A 24,190-nucleotide genomic window follows, 5' to 3' on the forward strand; every position below is an offset into this window, starting at 1 on the left:
GTTCCGTTCTCCAATCTGCATGTGGAAGTATCCTTGAGCAAGATACTGAACCCCAAATTGCTCCCATTGGTGTGAGTGCGTGTGAATGGTTACTGAATTGCAAGTGGAACCTTGTATGGCACCCTCCGCCACCAGTGTATGAATGGGTGAATGTGACATGTAGTGTGTAAGTGCACTGAGTGGTCGGTCGACTAGATGGGCGCTGTACACGTGCAGGCCCATTTACCATAAAGCAGTGCCACTGATTTCATGCACACAGACACCCTTTTTTACAGCTTCAAATAATGAATTAAAACCAAACATATCAGAAGAAGAAACACAAAAACACATTGATGTAAAAATTACCTAAATGACAGAAATTATCTGTAGGAAAAATTCATTTATAATGTGCACTTTGACTTTTTAGTTTGGCCCATGTTCCATCTGCTAACATGGAGCTATACTGCAGCCAGCCAGCAGGGGGTGATAGAGGTGTTTTGTCAGCTATCTTTATGGCTACTGCAATATCTGACTTGTATTCTCTCAGATCACTGCTGCCAGTACGTAAAAGCAGAGACAGGAAACACCCCACGTTTAATTTGGTTTTATTGAAATGATAACAAGGCTTAGGGAAACCTTTTGAAAGTGTCACAGAAGACGTAACTGGTTTGTAAAGCAGCAAAGCATTGGCTCCCCATGTAAAGTTGGCTATTGCAGTGTCACACAAGCTCTCCTGGCTGTGAATCTGGAACTTATAAAACAATAAATATATGAGGCTCCTAAATTGAAGGTGCAAACGACGTCTCTATAAAGGCATCCTTGGAGTGGAACAGTAACTTTAAAAAACAGCAGGTTTACTGTAAACTAGAGGAAAAAAGATTAAGGCATTGGTTGTATTGCTGTTTATAAGCAGTGTTTTCTTGGCAGTGAGTTTTCCAATTTTGCAGCACACCAAGACTTCTCGTTACACTTCACTAGTGAACAGGTTTTATCGTCAACATATAAAATAAATGTGAAAAATTGACTTGGATAAAAGTAGCGGAGTGTATTTAGTACAAACCCTACAGGAAGCCTGAGTATCTGTTAAAGCTCTATTGCTATTGGCTGAGACTAAATTAAAACACCGCCTCGCCGACCTGTTTCCCTCACAACACAAAGTAAAAAAAAAGTTTTGGGGGAGTATAGTGGCAGCTAAAAAAGTCTTATGATTGGAGCTCAGTGCTTGTAGCGGAGCAGCGGGGTCAAAGGTCAGGGCTGATGGGGAGGGATGAAGAGAGGAAGTGTCAGGGGAGATCTCACAGCTCCAGATCAGCCATAGCACGCTCCAGGGGGTCGGTGGTCCAGTACTCGTGGTCCCAGCCCAGGAACCAGCCGGTGAAGGTGGGCGGCTCGAAGCTTTGCTTGATCTTGACGATGGGCGTCCGGGGGTCTCTGTTGGCGGGATCTGTCTCGATGTAACGGACCGCTGAGGAAGACAAGGAAAGGCTTGAATTGAAAGATGTGCAAACTTATGAGCTATCTCAGTAAGTGACCTCGAAACACGTTTAATAATCTAATGCACATATTGTGTTTCACAAAATTATCTTTAGGAAGACAAAATTGGATTTTGTCTTCCTAAAATAAGATTTAATTTAACTTTTTTGTTGTGCAATGTGAGTACTGTCTTTATATTCACAATTTTAATATTATATATAAGGTGCTTTTTTGTTGTTGTCTTTTAAGCAAATTATTGATGTTAGATGGGTTAAAAAAACAGTGAATGTTCTTTAACCTTTTGATGCTTGAGCAATTTTTTTTTAAATATTGGAAGAAGGCAATGAACAACAAAAGAAGAAATGATCATAAAAATGAGCAAGAAATTAATTAAAAAGAGAAAATTAAAAAACAAAATTAATTTAAAGAAAAGAAAAAGAACAGTTAACAACAAACAACTAAGTAAGTGACCTAGATATAGGACTGCTATATGCTGTAATATAATTTTAAAATGTAATAATTATTAATTATTAAATAATTATTGATTAATGATGACATTTTTTAAAGATATATTTAAAATAAAATAATAATAATTATTGACATATGTAATTTTTCCCTGGCTTTTTTATTTTTCCCAATTTAAAAAAAAATACATTTCTAAATCTATTTTTTTTTTTTTTTTTGCAATCTGTGGAACATTTCTCAGCAAATTTCTTATTGCCCTTTCCCCACATTTTTGTTTGAATGAAATCTAACCAATTCACTCAGGGTTCAAAGGTTTAAATATTTGCGAAAGGCGTCTGAAAGCAGCACAAGAAAAGTGATGTCGCTCCAGGTTTCAAAGGGTGAAACTATCAAAGCCAGACTCCATTGACAAACACAGTAATTTTACCTCACTGAACACAGGAGCTGCTGGTCAGCTTCTGCCTTGATCAATTAGTGTGTTTGATTTCTTGTGTGACTTTGGTGTTTCAAAGGATCAGTTCAGATTCTTCAAATTCACATGATAACACACACAAACTAATTGATGAAGCTAGTGGTAGATTAGCAGCTCCTGTGAGGTAGAATTACTGTTTTTGTCAATGGAGATTGGCTTTGAAGTTCCCAATAAGAAAGGTCTGTCTGTTTAAGAAGTACTTAGCCTACTACTGGAAAATGAGGCTTGTATTAGTTGTGTGAGACTTATTGTTAAATGCAGTCACCTGTGACTTCAAGACTTTTCTCATATATATCATATCTTAATTATATGTTGAGCTATTTTCCGAGATGTCCTTACCAGACTTCATGGCTTCAGTCTTCTCCTCCTCTTGGGCCTCATTTCCGATCCAGACGAACACCTAAAATTGGGAGTTTTATGTTAAAAACTGAACTCTATGTATTTGTTTCTTTCATCACAGTGACTCTGAATCTCTCTTTCTTTACCTGCTCCCAGGTGTCCAGGATCATGACATCATCAGTGGCGAGGTCGTCCTGGGTCATCTCCCCGGGTACCTCCTCAATCTGAAGAGAAGAGAAGGATTTAGTGGAGCTGTGAGTGCTGCAGATTATCCAGAGTAAGCGCCAGGACATTATTTCTGGAAAGGCAAATTCTCAAGCACTCAGTGTTTATCTCAAACCCCAACTGTCTCAGAGCCGTTTACCAGACGGGTTCACTGCTGTGTAATGATCGTTTAAAGCAGTGCAGCAGCAGAGGAAGCTCAAACCAAAGACTTACGATGAAGTTCCCAGTCTTGTTGGAGCAGGCGAAGAGTCTGGGTGGGTGAGCGTCCATCTTGTCCTTGAGTCTGGTGGAGGTGCGATATTCTGTCTTTCCTCCCAGAGCTTCCCAGAACTGATCTGTGAAAAGGACAGAAACACAAGTTGTTACAGTAAGAAGGCATATGAACATCTGAGGGGCTTCAAACAATAGTTGGAGCTTAGCTAAGCATCAAGCCTGGAAACAGCTAGTCTGGCTTTGTCAGAAGGGTGAACAGAAATGTCTACCAGAACTAAAGCTCAATTATGAACAAATTGCATCTCCATTGTATAAAAGCTGATAATTAAGTTAGCTTAGCACAGAACAGTGGTGACATTATCTTCTCCCCTAACTCTCAGCAAGAAAGCGGATATGTGTTAGCATATTTCCCAAAATGTCAAACTATCGCCTCACAGCCACATTCATGGATGTTTTGGCCACTTAGGGCCAGAAGAACAAGTTGAAACTGACAAAATGCCACCGTGTAAAGTTGGTATGGCTAACTCACTAGCAGACACTTCTCATCATGTGTATGTGCACGCTTCCTTCTGCGTAGTGGTATGATTTGTGGATGTTGTTTGTAGGGCCGCTCCCTAATAGTCGACCAAACATTAGTTGACCAGAAAGGTCATTAGTCGGCAAGATTTCATTGGTTGCTTAGTCACAGAAAAAAACTTGTAGATAAAATATAGACCTATATTAATGAAGGTTCATTAGTACGGTTTTGTATTTCTCTGTAATGTAGCACAGTGTTAACAATGTTACTGATACTATTCTTTCTCACACCTTCAACTCAAACCATTGTGTTGCCCCGCCCAAAATATATCATTTAATAATTACATTAATATCGTAAACATGCGGGCGACTAGTCGACTAATGGCCCTAAATGACAACTATTGGCCAACTACCCCTTTAAAGAAGTACAAAATGTCCCGTTTTTTAATCAGTATGACTCATGATGTGTACAATAGTAAGTGTCAGAGGTAACACACTGTTTTACACACCACTTTCCCTGAAACAAAACCAACATGTTTCATTATCCTGCATGAATCTTGAATAGGAAAGGTTATAATCTAGACAGACATAAACTGTTGAATTTCTGCTCTGTTGTCTGGAGCAGCCCTCGACTGAGCTCAGTCCTCAGAAGCAGGGTGTGTATAAAAAATTGACTGTGTTATGTTTTAGCCCGAGGTATTCTATTTGAAATTGTTAGCAGAGAATCCAGTTTCTTCTTGAGCCTTGAAAGCAAATCACAAGATTACTGATAACATCTAAAGGGCTGATGCAATCAGGCCTGCTTTGTTTTAATATAGATGAACACAAGCACTTGCTTTAGCTGAGATACAAGATGAAAACTATTTAGCTTCACATTAAAGCAGCTTGACTGCGGTTTGTAGCTGCCACAGGAGCACGCTAACTGTTTTTGGGTTTCAGTTTGACCCAGAAGCACAAAAGAAAAAGAGAAATTGTTATTCTGTGTTCATGGTGCTTCCTCACCGGTCTCTCCTCCCTCAGACAGCTCAGAGGCCGACACTCCCAGGATGCCACACAGCTGCTGAGCTCCCTGCTTCTCTGTGTCACTGGCACCCACTCCCACCCACAAGAAGGAGCCACCAGGGGTCACCAGAATAAAGGCGTCGTTGGAGTTCAGGTTGGAGGACGCTGCGTCAAGCTACATAGAAACAGAGATATTGTAAGTTAAAATGTGCAGAACATACATGTAATATAATGGCATAAAGAAATCAACTAATGGAGTGAGATGACTTTATAGAATGGATAGGCTCATTAATTTCCTAAAACAACCGGACACTATGGTTTTAGCAAACAATGCTCAAACAGGAGGAAATACAAAGGAACATGTCTCCCAGTGTAACAGTGTGGCTCACTGATAGGTTTTTAATAGTTTGTGGAGCTCTGTACTGCACATACGCCAACCTGCTTGTTTTCTCCCTGTCTTGACTGTACAACAATTATTACATTAATTGGACTGCTGCGATACTCTTGTCAGTATCCTAATTTATTCTAACTTACACTACCCTTACAGGTATATTTAACATATGATGCACATATTAAACTTACTTGTCTTTCTTGTTTTTCTATTTCTATGTTGTGCTGTACATTTTTGCATCAGGCACATATTTTTATATTTTTACATACTTTACATACTTTTTTATTTTTATACTTATATACTTACCATAACGCACTTTTTCATTTTTACATGTTTAGCATAACACACTTATTTTTATATTTTTAAATACATACCATAATTAACATAATTTTTATATATTTTACAGACTTAACATGATGCACATATTTTTTTTAACATACGTAGCATGACACTTATTTTTATAATTTTATTTTATTTTATTTTATTTTATCATATATATATATATATATATATATATATATATATATATATATATTTACAGTCTAAGCATAATGTACATATTTTTATATTTTTACATTATTAACATAATGCACATATTTTTGTATTTGTACTTATTAACATAATGCACATGTTTTTGTATTTGTACTTATTAACATAATGCGCATATTTTTGTATTTTTACTTATTAACATAATGCACATGTTTTTGTATTTTTACTTATTAACATAATGCACATGTTTTTGTATTTTTACTTATTAACATAATGCACATATTTTTGTATTTGTACTTATTAACATAATGCACATGTTTTTGTATTTGTACTTATTAACATAATGCGCATATTTTTGTATTTTTACTTATTAACATAATGCACATGTTTTTGTATTTTTACTTATTAACATAATGCACATATTTTTGTATTTGTACTTATTAACATAATGCACGTTTTTGTATTTGTACTTATTAACATAATGCACATGTTTTTGTATTTGTACTTATTAACATAATGCGCATATTTTTGTATTTTTACTTATTAACATAATGCACATGTTTTTGTATTTTTACTTATTAACATAATGCACATATTTTTGTATTTGTACTTATTAACATAATGCGCATGTTTTTGTATTTTTACTTATTAACATAATGCACATGTTTTTGTATTTTTACTTATTAACATAATGCACATATTTTTATATTTTTACATATTAACATGATGCACATATTTTCTTTTTTTACATACTTAGAATAACACATTTTTCGATATTTTTTTTTTTACATATTTAGCATAATGCACATATTTTTACAAACTTAGCATAATGCACATATTTTTATATTTTTACATATTAACATGATGCATTTATTTTTATATCTATGATTTATATATATGTGTGCAACTATAAAATATATCAATTTCATCCCAGGGATCAATTAAGTATTTCTGTATCTGTATCTACGGCACGTCAGTGTTATGTATTCACTTGAGAAAAAACAAACTGTCCTGCTTTTCCGAATCAATGAGATTATTATATCAGAATTGTTTGTGGAAAACTAAATTCTGCTCTGTTTGTCTCAATTAGAGTATATCTTTACGTCAGAGAAACAGAATTTCTTCCATAATAAACTTTTCTAAGAATTCTAATAATCTTGTTAACTCTGAAGTGAATCCATTATGCTCTCTTACTATGGCACACATGAATCAGATATATCATGCTTTGTGCACACACACAGTACATGTTTGTAGGATCATTTCATTGTTGGATTTGGTCTTTTCATCATTTGTTGACTTTGAGAACTTTGAATATCACCAGTCTGATCATTTAAAATCACCTGTGTCCGTGTTAAAGTCAGAGAGTGAATGATGTATGTTCTCTTACCTCCACAGCTCGGGTGTGTCCTGCAGAGTTGGAGCGCACCTGGAAGAGTCGAGTCTCTGCGGGAGCGGACTGACCTCCTTCTCTGGACGTTCCTCCCTTGTACACCACCATGGGCTGTCCTCCAAACAGACTCATCAGATGGGCTGGCTCTTTGCCCTGCATCACCCTCACCTGGTGCACAGACAGCAAAATTAAAAAAACAGCAAAACTCAAGGATGATAATTTGTTTTTTATAGTACTTCAATATGCCTCATGCATTTATCCTGAGATGATGCAACCAAATCACATCAGACAGATCCTCCTTTGTTGTGCAATCCCAACTACAGACACAAGATGGCAGCACGGAGCTGAGCCACGTTTTCACTATGTGTGCTACAAGGTGGTGAGAGTCCAGGCTTGAGGAATTAGGACACTGAGTGATGACGCAGGTAAGTTCCAACACACTGTTATGAGTCTCTTTGGGCTGCAGCTTTCTCATAAATATTTATGGCCGTTAGTTTTTCTCCCAAATCAGTTATCACAACTAATTATGCTAATCCTGAGTTTACCTAAGAGAACGGAAGTGTCCTTGTTTTGGCTGCTAATATGTTTGCATATTCTTCACAAACCCTTAATTTAGCTTTTAACCCAAGAGACTATCAGACCAGAGCAGAGAGCACAAACACATAAGTTGAATACACATAACTGACATGCTTTAGTGTTTTCTTGTCTTCTGCAGTTTCAGCAAATATTTGACTTTTGTTGCATGCTGTGGTTGATGGTATAACTCTATTTCCAGGAAATACTGCGTCGTTGTGGTCTTTATTTGGGTGTTTAACCTCAATACCAAGTTTCCGCTATACCATGAAGAATCAAAGCAGCCAGATTCAAAAAGTTTACTTCCTATTTATTTGGATTCCTAACCTTCACCTTGTATACCTATTTTGAGATAGCTGGTGATTTTAAGACAATATTATGGGGCAAATTTCATGTGCTTTGACATTTATTGAGATATTCCTCATAGTGTCATTTTGGTATCTGCACCAAAATGCAGGTACTGTATCAATGTTAGTATCACAAAACAGTCAGACCATACCCAGTTGTAGCATGGTACATTAAAGGGATAGTTAGATCTTTTGAAGTGGAGTTGTGTGAAGCGCTTATCATGGCAGATGTTGGTGGGCAAGTCCCCAGTTTGGAAAAGGCAGGCTGGAGTACTAACCCCGAAGCAAAGAGATGTACTCAGGGTGTCTACAGGTCCTTAAAAAGTCTTAAATTCAAATTCAATGGGTCTTGAATATTTTGGTCACATTACTGCAATAATGTCTCCATATATATAGATATATGATGTGTATTTCCATTGCAGGTTTGGTCTTAAATTTAATTTGAGGTTGTATTAAAAAGGTCTTAAAATTTAACTTGGTTATATCTGTAGACACCCTGATACTGATGTGGAGGGGGGCAGCAGCAAAACAGATTTTAGCCACCTAAAAAATTCAGTATCAGTTAAAATATACCCTATGTATAAAATATTTTCACCACTTTGTTTTGTCACAGACAGCGATTTCAGAGGGGGAACAGAAACTGTTATATTGCTCTCTTCAAAGCCTGACTCCTTTTAGAAAAGCAGTACTTTAACAACCCTGATCACAGGAGCCACTGGTGTACTGCTGCCTCCATCAGGTAGTTTGTTTGTGTTACTGTGTGACTTTGGTGATTTAAAAGATTAAAATTCACCAGAGTCACACAGTAACACAAACTAACTGGTTGATCGAGGCAGACCAGCAGCTCCCGTGTTCAGCAAGTTAAAATTTCTGTTTTTGTCAATGGAGTCTGGCTTTGATGAGAGCATAGATGGGCAACTGAATCTGTTAACTGTTTCCCTGTTGAAAAGAACTGTCTGCAGCAAGGTAAAAACAAAATTCTCAGTATAGCGTACACTTTTTTAGGTGGCTAAAATCTGTTTTGCTGCTGACTCCGTCCACAAAAAAAATCCTCAACTTCCATTTCAGTACTCCTGTCAGCATCTCCAAACTGGGGGCGTGCTGACCGACATCTACTGTCAGTAATACACTGACTATTAATAAGTACTTCATACTACTCCACTTTAAAAAATCTGAACTATCCCTTTAAAGTCAAGTTAAATTTGACAAACTGTGAATGCAAAAGTGTCAAGACATGTGCAAGACAGCTGTTTTCTATTTTGACTGTGAGACTATGGACACATCTGCAAAATCTAAACGTGACATCTGCAGACGTTTCCACACTGGATGGTAAAGGACAGGCTCTGTATCTGCATAAGGCCGAATTTATACTTCTGCGAGCCTGCGCCGTAGCCTGACATGCACCTCTCCAGAAATTCAACTACACGTCGCGGCGACACAGCTGAAACCATTTCCCTCAGTGGAAACAAAGCTTTTATTTACTGTACTTCACAGATAAGAAACAATAAATTGTGAAGACAATAAAGCCTCCACAAAAATAGCATTTTAAGTCTTGTGTGTGATTTATCCTGGCTTCATATGAGCAGAGGAAATCTCCGTTCGTCGCTAGGCTAATTTATACAATGTAAAATGCCATAAGCTTGTGCTAATAACATTAGCATGTTATATTTGTTTGGAAAACATGTTTAGTATAAGACAGTTGTTTTGTCCTGAACCTTGTGAGTTGTAATGGAGCCAAATTTTGTAACGTTACCTGCTGTTGTCCCTGGCTTCATATGAGTAGAGGAAATCTCTGCTAGCTGCTAGGCTAATTTATACAATGTAAAATGCCATAGGCTTGTGCTAATAACGTTAGCATGTTATATTTGTTTGGAAAACATGTTTAGTATAAGACAGTTGTTTTGTCTGTGAACCTTGTGAATTGTAATGGAGCTGACTTTTGTAACGTTACCTTTGTTAAATGTTGCTGTTGTCCCTGGCTTCATATGAGTAGAGGAAATCTCTGCTAGCTGTTAGGCTAATTTATACAATGAAAATTGCCATAGGCTTGTGCTAAAAAAAATTAGCATGTTGTATTGGTAGGGAAATGTGTCCAGATAAAAACAAGTGTTTTGTCTGTGAATGCTGCAAGTTATAGTGAAGTCGATCTGTGTACTTGATTTTGAAATTATCGCTTTTAAGCCATGTTTAATGTGTGTTTTGATTCAACTAAACTTTATAGCACTTCACATAAACCCTAACATTGACTAGTGTTTTGGAGGTGTAACTGCAGAGTGACACAGACACACCACCACACAAGTATTAATGCTCACAACAGCATAGGACACGTGTGTAGGCTACGGCATAGGGTCTGCTGCACAAGTATAAATTCCACTTAGGAATATCAAAACTTTAACTGAGGTTTATGTAAGGCTTTTGCAGTCTGTGCTCGACAAATCAAGTGAGATCCAGTCTTCCTCTATCCTTTAACACAGTGGTTCCCAACTGGTAGGTCATGGTCCATTCTGAATGGACTGCAAGTGACTTGCAAATGTGTCAAGCTTGTAAAAAACACAATTTATTTTCAAAGTACAGTGAATATCTGGCACATGCTTTTATTTTGAAGTGCAGTTTCCTGCTTTGGAGTGAGTGAATAGCAGCTACTTAACAGAGACAGCAAACTAGCTCGACAACGTGGCCAAACACAAGTATGACGCTCAATATGCATAACTGTGTGGACCTTTAATTAATCGCTGGACCAGTCGGGAACCACTGCTCTAACACTCACAGACACATCAGTGTCATGCCACAGCACATACACACAACACAAACATGAGGGTTGTTCATGCAAAGTGGAGACACACATGAGAAGTGAAGTGTGACTGCAGAACACAGAAATGAATGAAGGCACACATGAGCTCAGAGCCAGGACTCTAAACACCATGATGTTGCTGTAACATCAGGTCAGGGCAGAGTTTGGAAACAGGGCTGTTATTTATGAGTAGCGGGCAGAGTTGGCGACAGAGGAGGAGGGACCCTCCCACCAACATCCACATTGGAATGTCCTGTTTGTGTGGACTTATTATCACATTCATTAAGTCTTAAAGGAGCCAGAAAAACATGACAACAGACCATAAAATCAAGATATTCATATTATTTTAGAAGGTGAGAAAATAAGAAATTTCAGCTTCTTTTGTCTCTGGCTCTGGACAAAATCATGAGTGACTTTGGGAGGATGAGAAGCAGGGAAGGGAGGGAAAATACCTGAGTGGTTATAGGAGCACCAACAACCTGAAGACATAGAAAAAGTCGGAAACCAAGGAGGACAGAAGCAGCAGCGAGAGAACGTCAGGGAGAGGAGACAGAGTAAGAGGAGGTAAAGGTCAGAGAGGAGGTGACTGAGCTCAGTAAGCCAGAGGGCAGCAGGGACTTTAATAACATGACAGATGAGATGAATACAAACAAAGAGCCACGAAAGGAGCAGCATGTGTCACCTCCACAGGACCACCGCCGAGCTCATCATCCAGCTGAGAGCTGAGGATCGCACAGGTCCCAATCTCATCCTGACTGGAGTCACTGCCCAGCCTGGGAGACAATGTGAGCGCATTAATTACACTTGAAGAAATGTATTTTACTTTTCATTACGTCTTATAGGAATCCTGTGGAGTTTTCTTGTCAACAAAGTTTCTGTTTGTGTTCAGTGTTTTCAGCCTGATGTCACTCTGAACTCGTCAAATACAGATGCTTGGTCAGCGGCCCTCAGCGTCAGACAGCGACACACTGAGGCACCCTTTACCACCAGGCGGCAGCATTATTTGAAGAGAATGTATAAAGAGAAAAAAATCTTCATAGGTTGGGAGGGTCAAACATTCCCCAGACTTTCACCAAGGAGACTGCTGTTCATTTCACGATGTATGTTACGTGACATTACGTTAGTACCAGACGTACTTATTTTAAGCCAAACCATGATGTTTTTTTCCAAACCTAACCACGTACTCTTCCTGCCTTAACCTAAGGAAGTAAACATACGTTATAAGTTTATTTTGAAAAGGACGCTATATGCATTTAAAAGGGAACTTCGCCGATTTTCAACCAGCTCTGTATCAAAACAATGTGGGTAGTGTGTTCAAATGAACTGTGATCTAACCTGTGCCTAGATGTCCCTCCTTGCTCCCCAGCCAAAGTCATAACAACGTAATTTATGTCACCCAGTGGAGTTTCACTGGCTCCCGGGCTGTTGCTCAAACTACAGGCTGTACTTTTAGTGTTGCCTGCCCCTAGTGCCGCCACCCTGGACACAAAGAGTACACAAGCAGATCGAGAGACGGACCCGCCCGTCTCTCTTGCTCTCTTAAACTTGGACAGAAATCGGATCAATTGGTAAAACCAGGCAGTGCTGATCGACTGTATATCAAGATTATGTTGCTGCACTGCTTGTTTCTCACCTACAGGGTTTTTGGAAACATGTTTTAGTGCCGTGTGTAGCTGTAATAATGAGAATTTGTGAACAGGAAATGGGCACCATACTGAGAGCAGACTGTAAAACTAGGCAGCGCTGATCGAATGTAAACCACGATTTTGTCACAGAGTTGCCTATTTCTCACCTCAGATGTTTTCAGAAACATGTTTTTAGCGTACGGTTTAACTTGAGGGTTTGAGTATGTGTCTTGCCAGCCGGCCGCCATTGTTTTAAACCGACAGGAGCATTTATTAGTCTGGTGCGACACTGTGCTTTCTGGTAGTTGCAGGTTTTCTCCCTCTTGAGCAAAAGCGTCCTTTTTCTCTGCTCTCTTTGGTTCTTTAGCACCAATTTCAAAAGTATTTGCGTCTTTCTACTGCATAGACATCCTAGTTTTATTAAAAAGACATCTGTCCAGCAGTGAAATGCCTCTTTAATCAGCAGAAACTGTACATGTCCTGTGAAATGTAAGTATATCTTGAAAAGACACAGTGAATGTAACAAGCAGAATTGACACACCATCCCAGAGTCTGCAAAACTGACGCTGGAAGGTACCTAGAGCATCATAGTTTGACGTGTAGAGTCACTGCCCAAGCATTGGTATTTGACAATTCAAGTTGGGTGTGAGAATGTGTTTGTGTTTCTCGCCAAAGCTCATAGTGTTTTTCAGATTTTGTTTGCTTGCTTGCAGTCTTCTTCTATCCTGCCTTTGTTGGTGCTTTGCTCCATAGCAGAACTAGTCGTCAAAACTCCACAGGGTACCTTTAACTTCCAAATCAGACACTGTTGATTTTAACATCTGATAGACGCTATGCTTTTGTTACAGAATTATAAGGAGCACATTTCCAGCATTGAGTTCGGTCACCTCTCAGCATTAAATCCTGCGTCTCATATTCACACTTTAAGCGGATTCAAAAGGTAAAATTCCTGACTGACAGCTTTCACCTGGTTCAGGCAGTTTGTATTTTGCTCTTATAATTTGATGCCTTCTTAACTTTGTAATTCAGGCGCTTACAACATGAAACCGTTCATCTCTCGTGTTCTCACCACATGTAGATAATGTGTCCCTGACGTCCTCCGTGTCTGTAGTTGTAAAGGATGATGTAGCTGTCTCCTCCATAGAACTGTCCGTATGTGGATGGATCCACTGGCACCTTCTCATTGCCCTCAATACGCCAAATCTGTCAAGAAACAACAACATGTTACAGAACTATTGTCCTTAATTTCCATAGTGTCCTCTAAAAGCAAAAGGACATCACTGTCGTATAAGCTACTACAAAAGTCCAGCCTCCGTCCTCTCACCTGTTTCTCTCCGCTGCCATCATCCACCATGCAGTGCTGGGCAGCCATGGCAGGGGAGTCGTGCAGGGTGGAAGCGTCGAATGGCACTTTCTCAATCTTGGCGATGCTGTTGGCAATGTAGGCCACACCCAAGCCCACCGTCTGATCTTTGTCCCGCCAGTTTTTGAAGAACTGCTTGAAGAGCGGCGTCTCGCCCATCTCTGGCAGGATCTGGACCTGAGTGTGTTTGGGGTAACCCATCTTCTTGATGAACTCATCTGCTGCTTTCATGGCTTCCTTCCGCTCGTCCATGTTGGCGTCTTTGCCTGTAAGCAAGAGAAAAAATAGCAGAGGTAAGAACTGAAATATGTTCTCATTGTGTTTAGTGTTTCTTTTACTTCCTGAGTTTTACCGCTTTTGTTAATTACCTCACGTGTTTCCCCTGTGTCTCGTTCCACTCACCTGTGTCTCGTTCCACTCACCTGTGTCTCGTTCAACTAACCGGTGTGTCGTTAGTATTCAACCCTTGCGTACTTTAAGCCCAGTGTTTCCCCCATTCAGTTACCAGATTATCATTGTCACTGTCATTGTGTGTCCGTGCTCTCCAGCCTTTTGCCTTGTGTTTGATTTCTTGGTTTTTGACTTTGTTTGGATTTATGGACTATTGGCTTTTTTTCGAGTGAACCAGGGTGACCCTCTGCTAAATGAACACATGGAGAATCCACTGCAGCACCCCGCACTTACCCTTCCAGACGAAGATCTTGCCATCTGTGCCATGGTCCAGAATGAAGCAGTCGCCGGAATCCAAGGCACTCTGGGCGAACGGGTTTTCTGCTGCCACCAGCGCGATGGTCATGTCTCCACTGGCATTGGACACCTGCAGGAGGGGGCAACGGAGGAGAGAGGCTGGTTAGAAATAGTAGGTGTCACTTTTTCTGACAATTAAGTAAATTAAATAAAACCAGATAAATTCACAGATTTATTTGAAGTTAAGAGAGAAAGACAGCCTGCGTGTCTGGGCTGTTCCCACTTCTCTCACCTTGTAGAGTTTGGCCATCTTCCTGTTTGAAGCATCAGCTGTGATATCATCAGAGGCTCCGGCAGGCAGATCTGGTTTTTCACCCAGCACCTGAGGACAGAGGCAGTTTTGTTTTAACAACAAAGGCAATTTGACACTTTATTTGTTGGCGTAATGTACTGCTCTCACCTCTATCATCTTCTCTCTCTCCATCCCCTCGCCACAGACGTAAACCTTTGCCCTCCCGCTGCGCTCGTTGTCACGGATACCCTTGGCGACCTGCGTAGCCTTCAGCTTCTCATGGGGGTTGCTCTGGGAGCCGCACCACTGGTAAATCTCCTGCACAGCGAGAAGAAGAGCAGATCACAAAGAAGGTGAATAGAGAGGAGTGTTTTGTGTTTTACAGAAATTGGCACCACTGTTCCCATAATCCTTTGCATCAGGTTGCTCAACGACTGCATCTGTACTTTTGTTCATGTCACTATCACATCATATTATTATGTATATCTATAAAATTGATCTGCTTCATCAGCTCTGTGTGACTCACAGCTCCCAGGTCCAGGATGAAGCAGTCTCCTTGGTTGAAGCTGTCCCAGCTGACCGCCACCTCTGTTGCCCGGACAGAACGGCGACCTTTGACCTGGAGCAGCCGCTGCACGACCACCTCGTTGGTGACGACGTGCTTGAACCCAGACGCCACGCCCCCTTTCTGGAAGGTAAGAGTTGGATTTCAAAATAAAAACCTGCCTTTTTACATGAACAAAATGAAAGTCAAGAAAATAAAGATTTTGTTTATGGATATTGAGAAATTTGGACACTTGACTGAAAAAATAATGATGTCATACAGATCAGATTTTCTACTTTACAGACACTGAATGGAAAAAATGCAATTTATGTTTTAAAATATGATGATAACCGCTGGAAATCTCCACATACGCTGTTGATGAGGGAATGGCTCTCCTCTTTTAGAGACACTGCACAGCTAGAACGTTCTACAGCACGTCTACATTAGGCTAAGACATGTGTTCTGGATTTCCTTTGATGACTTTGCGTGTATACATATAATTTATGTATCTGCGGATATCATAATGGATGATAGAGGAAATTAGCTTATGTATTTAATTCCTAGTTTATGTCTATAATGGTCATTGGATTCCTGGCTGGCAAACAGGTGGGGCTGGAATGAATGAAATAGAAAGGAGGGAAGTGTTGTAATTATTATATTATATTTATTATTAATATTGCTTTTATTTTTCTTTATTCTATTATATTTGATTTCTCTCTTTTTCTGCATGTTTTTGGTTTGTGCTTGTTCTAAGTCCATATACAGTGTCTTGTAGGGCTACAATTAATAGTAATGATGGTGATAATAATTACGATGACAGTTATAATTGTTAGTCAATATTTGCCATACTTAACAAAGCTGCTAGTGTTTGCAACTCAGGTACTATGGTCTCTCCATGCCAGGTCTTAAGGGGAGAGAAATGTCAGACTTTTTATTTTTATTTTTTGTATTATACCACATTTGTGACTGCAACACTGCCTTTCCCAACCATAATATAAACAATAAACAAAACAAAAAAATTTGATGAAAGAACCTTAAAAATGTCAATAAATGGACAAAAATCACACTTAACATTATCTGTAAATGATTCCATGTGTAAAATCCACCAAAACAAAAGCATACACACAAAAGACGGTTGTATGTACTGCCAAATTCACAGAAATGACACTGGAGACAGCATGGTGGTGAAATGTACATTCAGTAAAGCTGCACATTTTAGAGTGGCCTTTTCTTGTGACCATCCAAAGGCACACCTGTGTAGTAATCATGGTGTTTAATCAGCATATTGATATGTCACACCTGTCATATGAATTTTTTATCTCGGAAAAGGAGAAGTGCTCACTAACACAGATTTTAACAAATTAGCAACCAAAGTGTGGTCATAAAAAAAAGTCTTAGACCTTCAACTTAAATCTGTGGAAAAATGGGAGCAAAACCAAAAGTGTTGCATTTTAATTTTTGTTCAGAGTATTTACATCTTTGCAGCTATAAACACGACATCTTACCATGTACTTGAGTCCAGACTTGAAGTACCCAAGAAAGGTTTTGGACTCGTACCCCTGGACCTCACGGTACTGGATGGGTTTCCCCCCCAGGAAGTCATCCATTTGGACTGTAAAGATGGCCGCCGAGCCGCTCTCATCCTGGGTGCAGGCCTCACCTGCGCCAGAAAAACCACAGATACGCTCCATGTTAATCCTGCTACTTATTTCATCTCAGCAGTCATACTGCACATCCACCCAAAGAGACACATTTTGTGTTTGACGAACCCCCACGCTGAGGACTCGGTGAGTCAGGAGATCGATACGTGTGGGAGCAGCAGTGGGTCAGATCACAGCAGATGCATTTATACATGCAACATTTATTCTATTTCTGGGCACACACACATTAGTTCAGCAGCGTGTGAGTGGGTTACATCAGATCCTGTTTATTGGTAAATGCTGTTTCCATGATCAATCATGCTGACTAAATGGACAGGAAGTCAATACAAAAAAGCAAACAACTCAGCTTTTGGCTTTCCTGTTTGCCTCTAGGCTAAATCCCAAAAAATGACCCAGTCAGACACTCTGTCTTCTGTCAATACTCATCTGCAGGACTAATCTTTAGGTGTTGGCTGATCTGAATACCAGTTTGACTTTAAATAGACTCTGAAATCAATTTGGATTTTCAGTGGAAAGTAACATGGACATGTTACATTGATGTGTCCAGTGAAAACTATGTTCAATTCAGTTAGTTTTTATTTCTATTTCAGTTAATTAAAATGTTTTAATCACATGCAGTTTTAGTTTTAGTTAACTACAATAGTCTTGGTATGACTACACGACTAAAAGATTACATTTATTGGAATAAGATGTGACAACTATCGTACCTTTTAGGTAAAAAAACAACAACTTAAAAATCCCACTGAATTATCTGGAAGGCTTAAGACAAGGCTGTTTACCTCACTTACATCTTTATTAAAACAATTTTTGGGACATTGACATGTCAGTTACAACAGCATATTAAAATAATAAAATAATTGAAAAAGAGTAAAAGCTAACGAAACAATAACTGCTTGGGTAAATACACATTTTACAGCTTTAAGAATGAGTGTATCTATTGATTATTAATCCAGTCCAGAGTCGTCTTTCTGAGTCTTGTATAGAGTCCATTTCTCCCATTTTCTTTCTAGTATGTGTGTCAGTTTCCCCATTAAAAAGATTTCTTCTTCTTCTTCGACAATTGTTAGCAGGGATTTTTTAAAACCTGCTGTCAGTGTGTTCTGCACTATCTGAAACAGTGGTACAAAGTCATTACTGTTAGTATTTTCTCCAGGAACTGTACTTGAGCACAGTGAATACATTTTTTTATGCTTCATATTGCAGTCAAATTAGCTTTACCTCTACCATCTACAACATGTTTGTGTATGCTGCATGTTGGTGCAAAATGGTCTACAAAAAAAACCCTTGTACTGACACAAAAACAGCATATGTACCTTACCAGCTTTTAGTTCATTGAAAAAATGTCAGCTAGGAAATTCAACAGTGTCCTTTCAAGTTTGACGACGAAGCACATCTGTCTGACAAAGTAAGGCCTGACGCAATATTAGACACTGATCTGAGTCAGCAGGATGAGACACAGCGAAAACATGAAACACAGCAGCGGCAGCAGTACACACAGCTCTGTTTATAAACGTATACTGTCGTCTGTAATTTCCAAATTTAAGGACAGGAGGCTTTTTGTTTTTCTCTTCTCATCCTCCCAGATTCAGTACATCACATGCAAATTATCACATGCACACCAAAAAGCAAAAGGGATCCAGAGAGGTTGGTCTCCTCTTACTTTTTTTTTACGGGTTTTTGCATATTCAAGAAATGCTGGATGTTATGATTAAGTTCATTTCTTGTTTATTTTGACACACAGAAAGTGAACTTTTTAGAGATCACATGTGCACAGTTTTTATTTGATTTTACAGAAGAAAATAATCACAAAGATGAAAAATGCCGCAAAACTGCCTTTTAATCTCCCCTCCTTTTTACAAATTGCACATATGTTAACGCAGATATTCAGTTTACCTCTGCTTATTTCTCTGTAATAACACATCATAGCATCTCATGCACTCACCCAACCAAAAGTGGAGGTCGTACTGCAGGTTTCCGGAGCGTTGTTTGATGGTGTTGAGGATGAGGTAGGCGTCTCCGCTGTAAAATCCCCCATACAGATTTTTAGGAACGGGCACCAGGTCAAAGTTCTCCACCCTCCACACCTGGAGGCCTGGCTCCTTTCCGGCCCGCTGGAACTCTGGGTGTTGCGCTGCCATCCTGCAGAAAAATCACACACCTGAGATTTAGAGCTTCTCTACTCAGACTTAAATATACTTTGTGTTTCAGCGGTCAAATACCACAGAGATAAGAGCCGTTTCAATGTAAGACTGTGGCTCCCTATTTGTGAGACGTTTGCTCTGGAAAGCCACTCCCCTTTAAGGCTGGGGTGTTGCCATGGATACAAAGATAAAGTTTAGGGTTATAGTTAGATATTAATGGTACAGCTGGGTGAGTCACTGATGCCCTGTGCCCAGGGTGTTTCCTCCAGAGAGCAGGAAGAGGAAGTCATTGCAGTTATGATTCAGACGCAGTCATAACTTGGCAACAGAAACCCTGTGAATAGTTACACACAGGAAAAGTTTGGTGTGTAACTACACACTGTGTTTTCAGTCTGTCATAACGACAGTATCTGCACGCAGCCATGAAGTATCTGGGCACAAGGCTTCGGAGATATTCAGAAATTGTCTCACAAGATGTGTAATTTTGCTTTTGTTTTGCTTTTTTCTTAAATTTGTCACCCATTACATTGTAATTTTTCACTTTGGAAAAAAAAATTATAGAAAGAAAAATCTTTGTCAAAGCCACAGACACATTATACAACTGTTTTCACTGGCTGAGTAGTTCTCTCCGTGACTTTAAAACTAGTAGAGTGCCCCTTTTCTCCTGTGTTTTTAAGTGACTAATGTAGCCAACAAGTTTTGAAACTGGTCCAGTCTTGAGCAAGCGGGCTGCAGCCAGCCGTGGCGAAACAGGCTGCAATGAAGTCAGTGGAGGTGCTTATTTTTGCCACTGATGGGCTCAGATTGTTATTTAAGTGTCTGACAACGTTATGGAAAGGATCCCTACAGAGATATGCCTTTTTGTTTAAGATTGAAATGTTTTTTGTTTAAACAGAAACAGCCCTGAAACCACTGTTGCCACACCCACCAGACTCCATTTAAATAAACAGTAATTTAAGCGTGTATAGAGGCAGCATGTTTTCACTTCTAACTTAGTGAATTAAAAGTTTATTTCAACCAAACCAGAGTTGGTGATTGCTGAACAGTGCAGAGAGGAACTAAGATGTGTTTTATGAGTTTTATCTTGTTTCTGTCAACTGTGAATGAAGTGTGTTTTAAGATTATAAAATTACAGTTTTTTGAAATGGAGTCTGGTGGGTTTGACGATAGTGATTTCAGGGCTGTTTGTAATCAGAGAAAAAGGATCTTATCTTTTACATAAATGTCTATCTCTGTAGGGATCCTTTACTTAATGATGTCATCTCTTTGACACATACAAAAAATGAGGAAAAGGGTCCAAGTTGGAAAAATATTTCAGTTCCCCTTTAAAGGCATAGAAACATAGCAAAATAACAATACAGTAAAATCTCTACCAGTTTACAAATATCTAACGTCTTACAGTACATCACAGCCTGCACAGCCCTAATGGACACATCAGCAGTCAGATATTGGTCCACTCACAAACAGATTCACAGACACAGATGCACACACATACCATACACTTCAGCCATATCTGAGAGCATAAAGACATGTGGCGCCCATTCAAGAGTTTCAAGTGGGTGTCTGTGCTGCGTTGGATTACAACCCGCAGGCCTCTCAGTAGCATGTGTGGAAGTTTGAGATTTTTAAGATGGGAGTTGAGCATCCTGTTAAAATCTTTGTTATGGCCGTCTGGGAGCGGTTTGCAGAATGAATTAACAGCGAGGCAATCAGCTGAGTCTGTTGGTTTGGACATGTTTCAGATGTCTGTGTTAGATAATTTCAAAGATGTGATTATATGACGGTGTGGGTTTTTTCTGCTGCGGACACGTTTCAAAATTTGTGTTACGCTTCAAATTTGCTCAGCGTCTGGTAAAGACAGCATAAAAAAAGGTTAGTTAGTGATGTAAAATGTTTGAAATGCACTTCACTTGCCACATTAAACTTTCATTCTACATCTAAGTTGCGAATAATGTACTTTTGACTCTCCTAATTTTGTGTGACAGCTATAGTTGCTAGTTACTCAACAGATTTGGATTTATGCTTGCAAAATATCTTATAAATATGATGTATTATTATAGATTAAGCTACACAACTGTATATAAAGTGGTTAAAATTAGCTCCACCTCACCAGACACACAATAAAAATCTGCTTACATGCTAATTAATCAGTAATTATACAATACATAAAACACTCTGAAAGTGGTGGAGACCAAAACAAAGGTCTTTAATACTAATACTAAATACTTAAATACATTTTGTTGCTATCACTTCTGTAATTTTACTTCAGTAAAAACTTCAATGCAGGACTTTCACTTGTATTATTTCTACATTGTGGTTTTGCTGCTTTCATTTCAGTAAATGATCTGAAATATCTCCCACCTCTGTCAGCTGTCGTGTGGTTCAACCTAAATGTTTGCAAAGTCAAGTAACACGGTGCGCATCATAAAGCAGCCATCTTCATAAAATATGCAAAGGTGAACAGATGTGTCCTCTGAGATTTCTGCAGCAGAGTCTGACCCACACTGACTCCACATTAATGACTTGCACTGAAAACAGCAGAGAGAGCGCACATAGTTTCTCTGAAGTGAAGCCGTGTTCTCAAATTAGAAGCTGACCTCTCTGAAAAGGGCTTCTGTGAGCTTTCATGGTGCAGTTCTTCTTTATGTTACCCATTTATTTAAATGATTGTGTCCCCATACGACCTTCAAACTCTCAACTGTATCAGCCTTCTTAGCTGCAAGAACCAGAGTTCAGGTATGACAAAAAAAATCTACAAACTGGAGGTCATGTAGTTCAAAATGAACACAGAATCCAGTTTTCCACAGGAATGTTGTTTGGACCAGCTGCCTCTCAATTTGCATGACTAACTTCCACACTGGAGCAAGAATCGGCCATTCTTCGACGCGGCCGTCTGCCCACAAACATGGCAGGAATCTGCTCCTGACCCTGAAAGAGGGAAGTGGCTCCAAATTCACGTAACCAGGCCAACGAATGTGGGGTTCCTTTTTTCCCCATTTCTGCTCTCATATGTAACAGCCAGACTCGCTGCACAGTATTTTGTAGTTATGGAATGTTTCAGCACGGAAAAGTAAGTGGATCATTTTGGAAAGAGCCATGTTCACAGGCAACTTTCCTGATTTTTGAATGGGGCGCATGTCGACACGTGGCTGGCTGGCTGGCTGCGGGATTGCCTGAGATGAATTATCTGGATAGATATTTGACATTGTAAGAGACGGAAACATACATATTCAGGTGTCAGATCATAGAGACTTAGCTGATTTATAGCTACTTAAGTCTACACGTGAAATGGATGCAGTCAAAACACTGAAAACGTAGCCTAAACAGCTGGGTATCCTGGAGTCATATAAGGTCTTGCACCGTCTGAACTTCCATGACACTGCAGTTCCTGCGTCCAGGGTTTGGCCAGAAAAAGAAAAATGGGGGCGATTCCTCTGGGACCATTATAGCTTGACGGAGCATGTGGAAAGCTGAATTTTCCTACAGTGGCTCTAAAGTAGTCTGGTGAAGTTTCCAGACTGGGGAAGCTTAAATACTACAAAAGTCAGACAGCAAATCTGCAGCATCTGTGACCACACAGGAAGGTTTAACTGAGCCGTTAGACGAGTATTAGCAATGTGTGAACCCTGATTGAAAGCTTGAAAACAATGGTACTAATAGATAAATACCAGTTTATCTAACAGGTTTACACTGATGAATTAAAAGGGTTTTCACAAGGAAACACTGAGCAGTCATATTTTGAGACGTGGAAACTATTGAATACGGAAACTTTGAATACTGGCACTTACAGTTTTCAAGTACAGAGGACAGAGGATGTCATATGCTTTAGAGATTTTTATTTTCATTCATAACAACAGTGACTAAGACACAGTCTTTGATGTGGCTTATTTGCGATCCGCTGCTGATACCAGTCCGGCAGGTTCAGCCCAATTGGTAATCATAATTTGTATGTTTAATGTAAAGTACATAACATCACACCAAAGCATTTTATCATAGAATCTTGAATGTAAATAGGTAGCATTATATACTGTATATACTGTGTTCTTTTGCTAAAGTTCAACCCATTTGCCAGAAAACATGTTGGCATCATAGGTTTTAGCAAACCACGGATATGTTACATTTGCCTTTTATCACGTAGCAGATAACAGCACTGTGGTTAAACATTGGTTGGCTTCAGGCACAAAAACCACTTAGTTATGGTTTGTCAAAGATTTGGCTCGAAATTCCCGATTTTGGGAATATAATCCTGGCAGGAAGTGCAACAGTGTCTCTGTAAGAAAAAAAAAAAAAAAAAAACACTTTTCTTGTCACCACTCCAGCAGGAAATGCAGATATGTCTCAGCAAAAACACAAATTCTTTTCGTGCCACAGTACCTGCTGGAAAAGCAGACATGACTCTGAAAAGAAACCACTATGCTCGCAAGAAACGCAGCAATGTCTCAGTAAAAACAAATGCTGTTTGTGCCCCTATTCTGGCAGGAAATGCAGCTGTGTCTTGGTTAAAAAAACAAGTGCTTTTCATGCTACAATCCCCGCTGGAAAAGTTGAGATGTCTCTGTAAAAAGCAACCGCTTTTCGTACCACTCCTCGCAGGAAACGCTGCGATGTCTCAGTAAAAACAAACGCTTTCATGGCACTAAATCAACTGGAAAAGCAGCAACAGGTCGCTACAAAAGCCACGTTTGGTGCCTAAAAAGAACACCAAGATGAACACCAGTTGTTTGAAACGGCTTTGGCCGCTACAATGAACGAGTTAGACTTGGCTTTTTCTCTAAAAGAGGAACAGAAGACGGCGCTCGAATCTTTCCTTTGCAAGAAGGACGTTTTTGCTGTTTTGCCGTCCGGATACAGTAAGAGTCTAATCTACCAGTTAGCTCCACTGGTTGCGCTCTGGATACATCACCCCGTGTATTGTTCTGATTGGTCGTAGTGTTATCCAATTGCGTGCAGTGATATTTTCAAATGCACGCTTGGTGCCACTCCTCGAGTTGAGCCATTTGCATTATATAGCCAGACCCTAAATCTTTCTAGATTTGGGTCTGGATTTCCAGGCTAGTGGTCTGCGGCTTGGTAGGCGTCTCACCTAGATGTCACAACATCCACAATCTCCTCCCCTCTTGATGACAAAGTCAGCTCAAATTACGTCGCTTATGCAACCCTGATATGCTGTGTATGATACGTGCAGATGTAACACCTTCATGGTTTGTAGAAA

The 24,190-nt window shown here is 39.5% G+C and overlaps 1 protein-coding gene across 2 annotated transcripts in view; it reads right to left on the reverse strand.

The window, feature by feature from the left end:
* Positions 1-568: 568 nt before the first annotated feature.
* Positions 569-24,190, reverse strand: part of gsna (gelsolin a) — a 28,105-nt gene continuing 4,483 nt past the window's right edge. The window contains exons 2-17 of one of the 2 annotated variants that reach the window (XM_049603494.1): positions 18,780-18,976; positions 16,682-16,836; positions 15,159-15,320; positions 14,801-14,950; positions 14,633-14,722; positions 14,338-14,470; positions 13,615-13,919; positions 13,360-13,493; positions 11,348-11,438; positions 11,118-11,144; positions 6,952-7,122; positions 4,685-4,859; positions 3,167-3,288; positions 2,875-2,952; positions 2,729-2,789; positions 569-1,444 (exon numbers count right to left, since the gene is read on the reverse strand). In XM_049603494.1, the coding sequence (XP_049459451.1) occupies positions 1,275-1,444; positions 2,729-2,789; positions 2,875-2,952; positions 3,167-3,288; positions 4,685-4,859; positions 6,952-7,122; positions 11,118-11,144; positions 11,348-11,438; positions 13,360-13,493; positions 13,615-13,919; positions 14,338-14,470; positions 14,633-14,722; positions 14,801-14,950; positions 15,159-15,320; positions 16,682-16,836; positions 18,780-18,975 (2,220 nt within the window). In that variant the 5' untranslated portion in view covers position 18,976 and the 3' untranslated portion in view covers positions 569-1,274. The remainder of the gene's footprint in view (positions 1,445-2,728; positions 2,790-2,874; positions 2,953-3,166; positions 3,289-4,684; positions 4,860-6,951; positions 7,123-11,117; positions 11,145-11,347; positions 11,439-13,359; positions 13,494-13,614; positions 13,920-14,337; positions 14,471-14,632; positions 14,723-14,800; positions 14,951-15,158; positions 15,321-16,681; positions 16,837-18,779; positions 18,977-24,190) is intronic. The other variant, XM_049603495.1, reaches the window with a different exon arrangement.

This window comes from Epinephelus fuscoguttatus, linkage group LG18, assembly GCF_011397635.1.
Source record: "Epinephelus fuscoguttatus linkage group LG18, E.fuscoguttatus.final_Chr_v1".
In the NCBI taxonomy this organism is placed as follows: Eukaryota; Metazoa; Chordata; class Actinopteri; order Perciformes; family Serranidae; genus Epinephelus; species Epinephelus fuscoguttatus.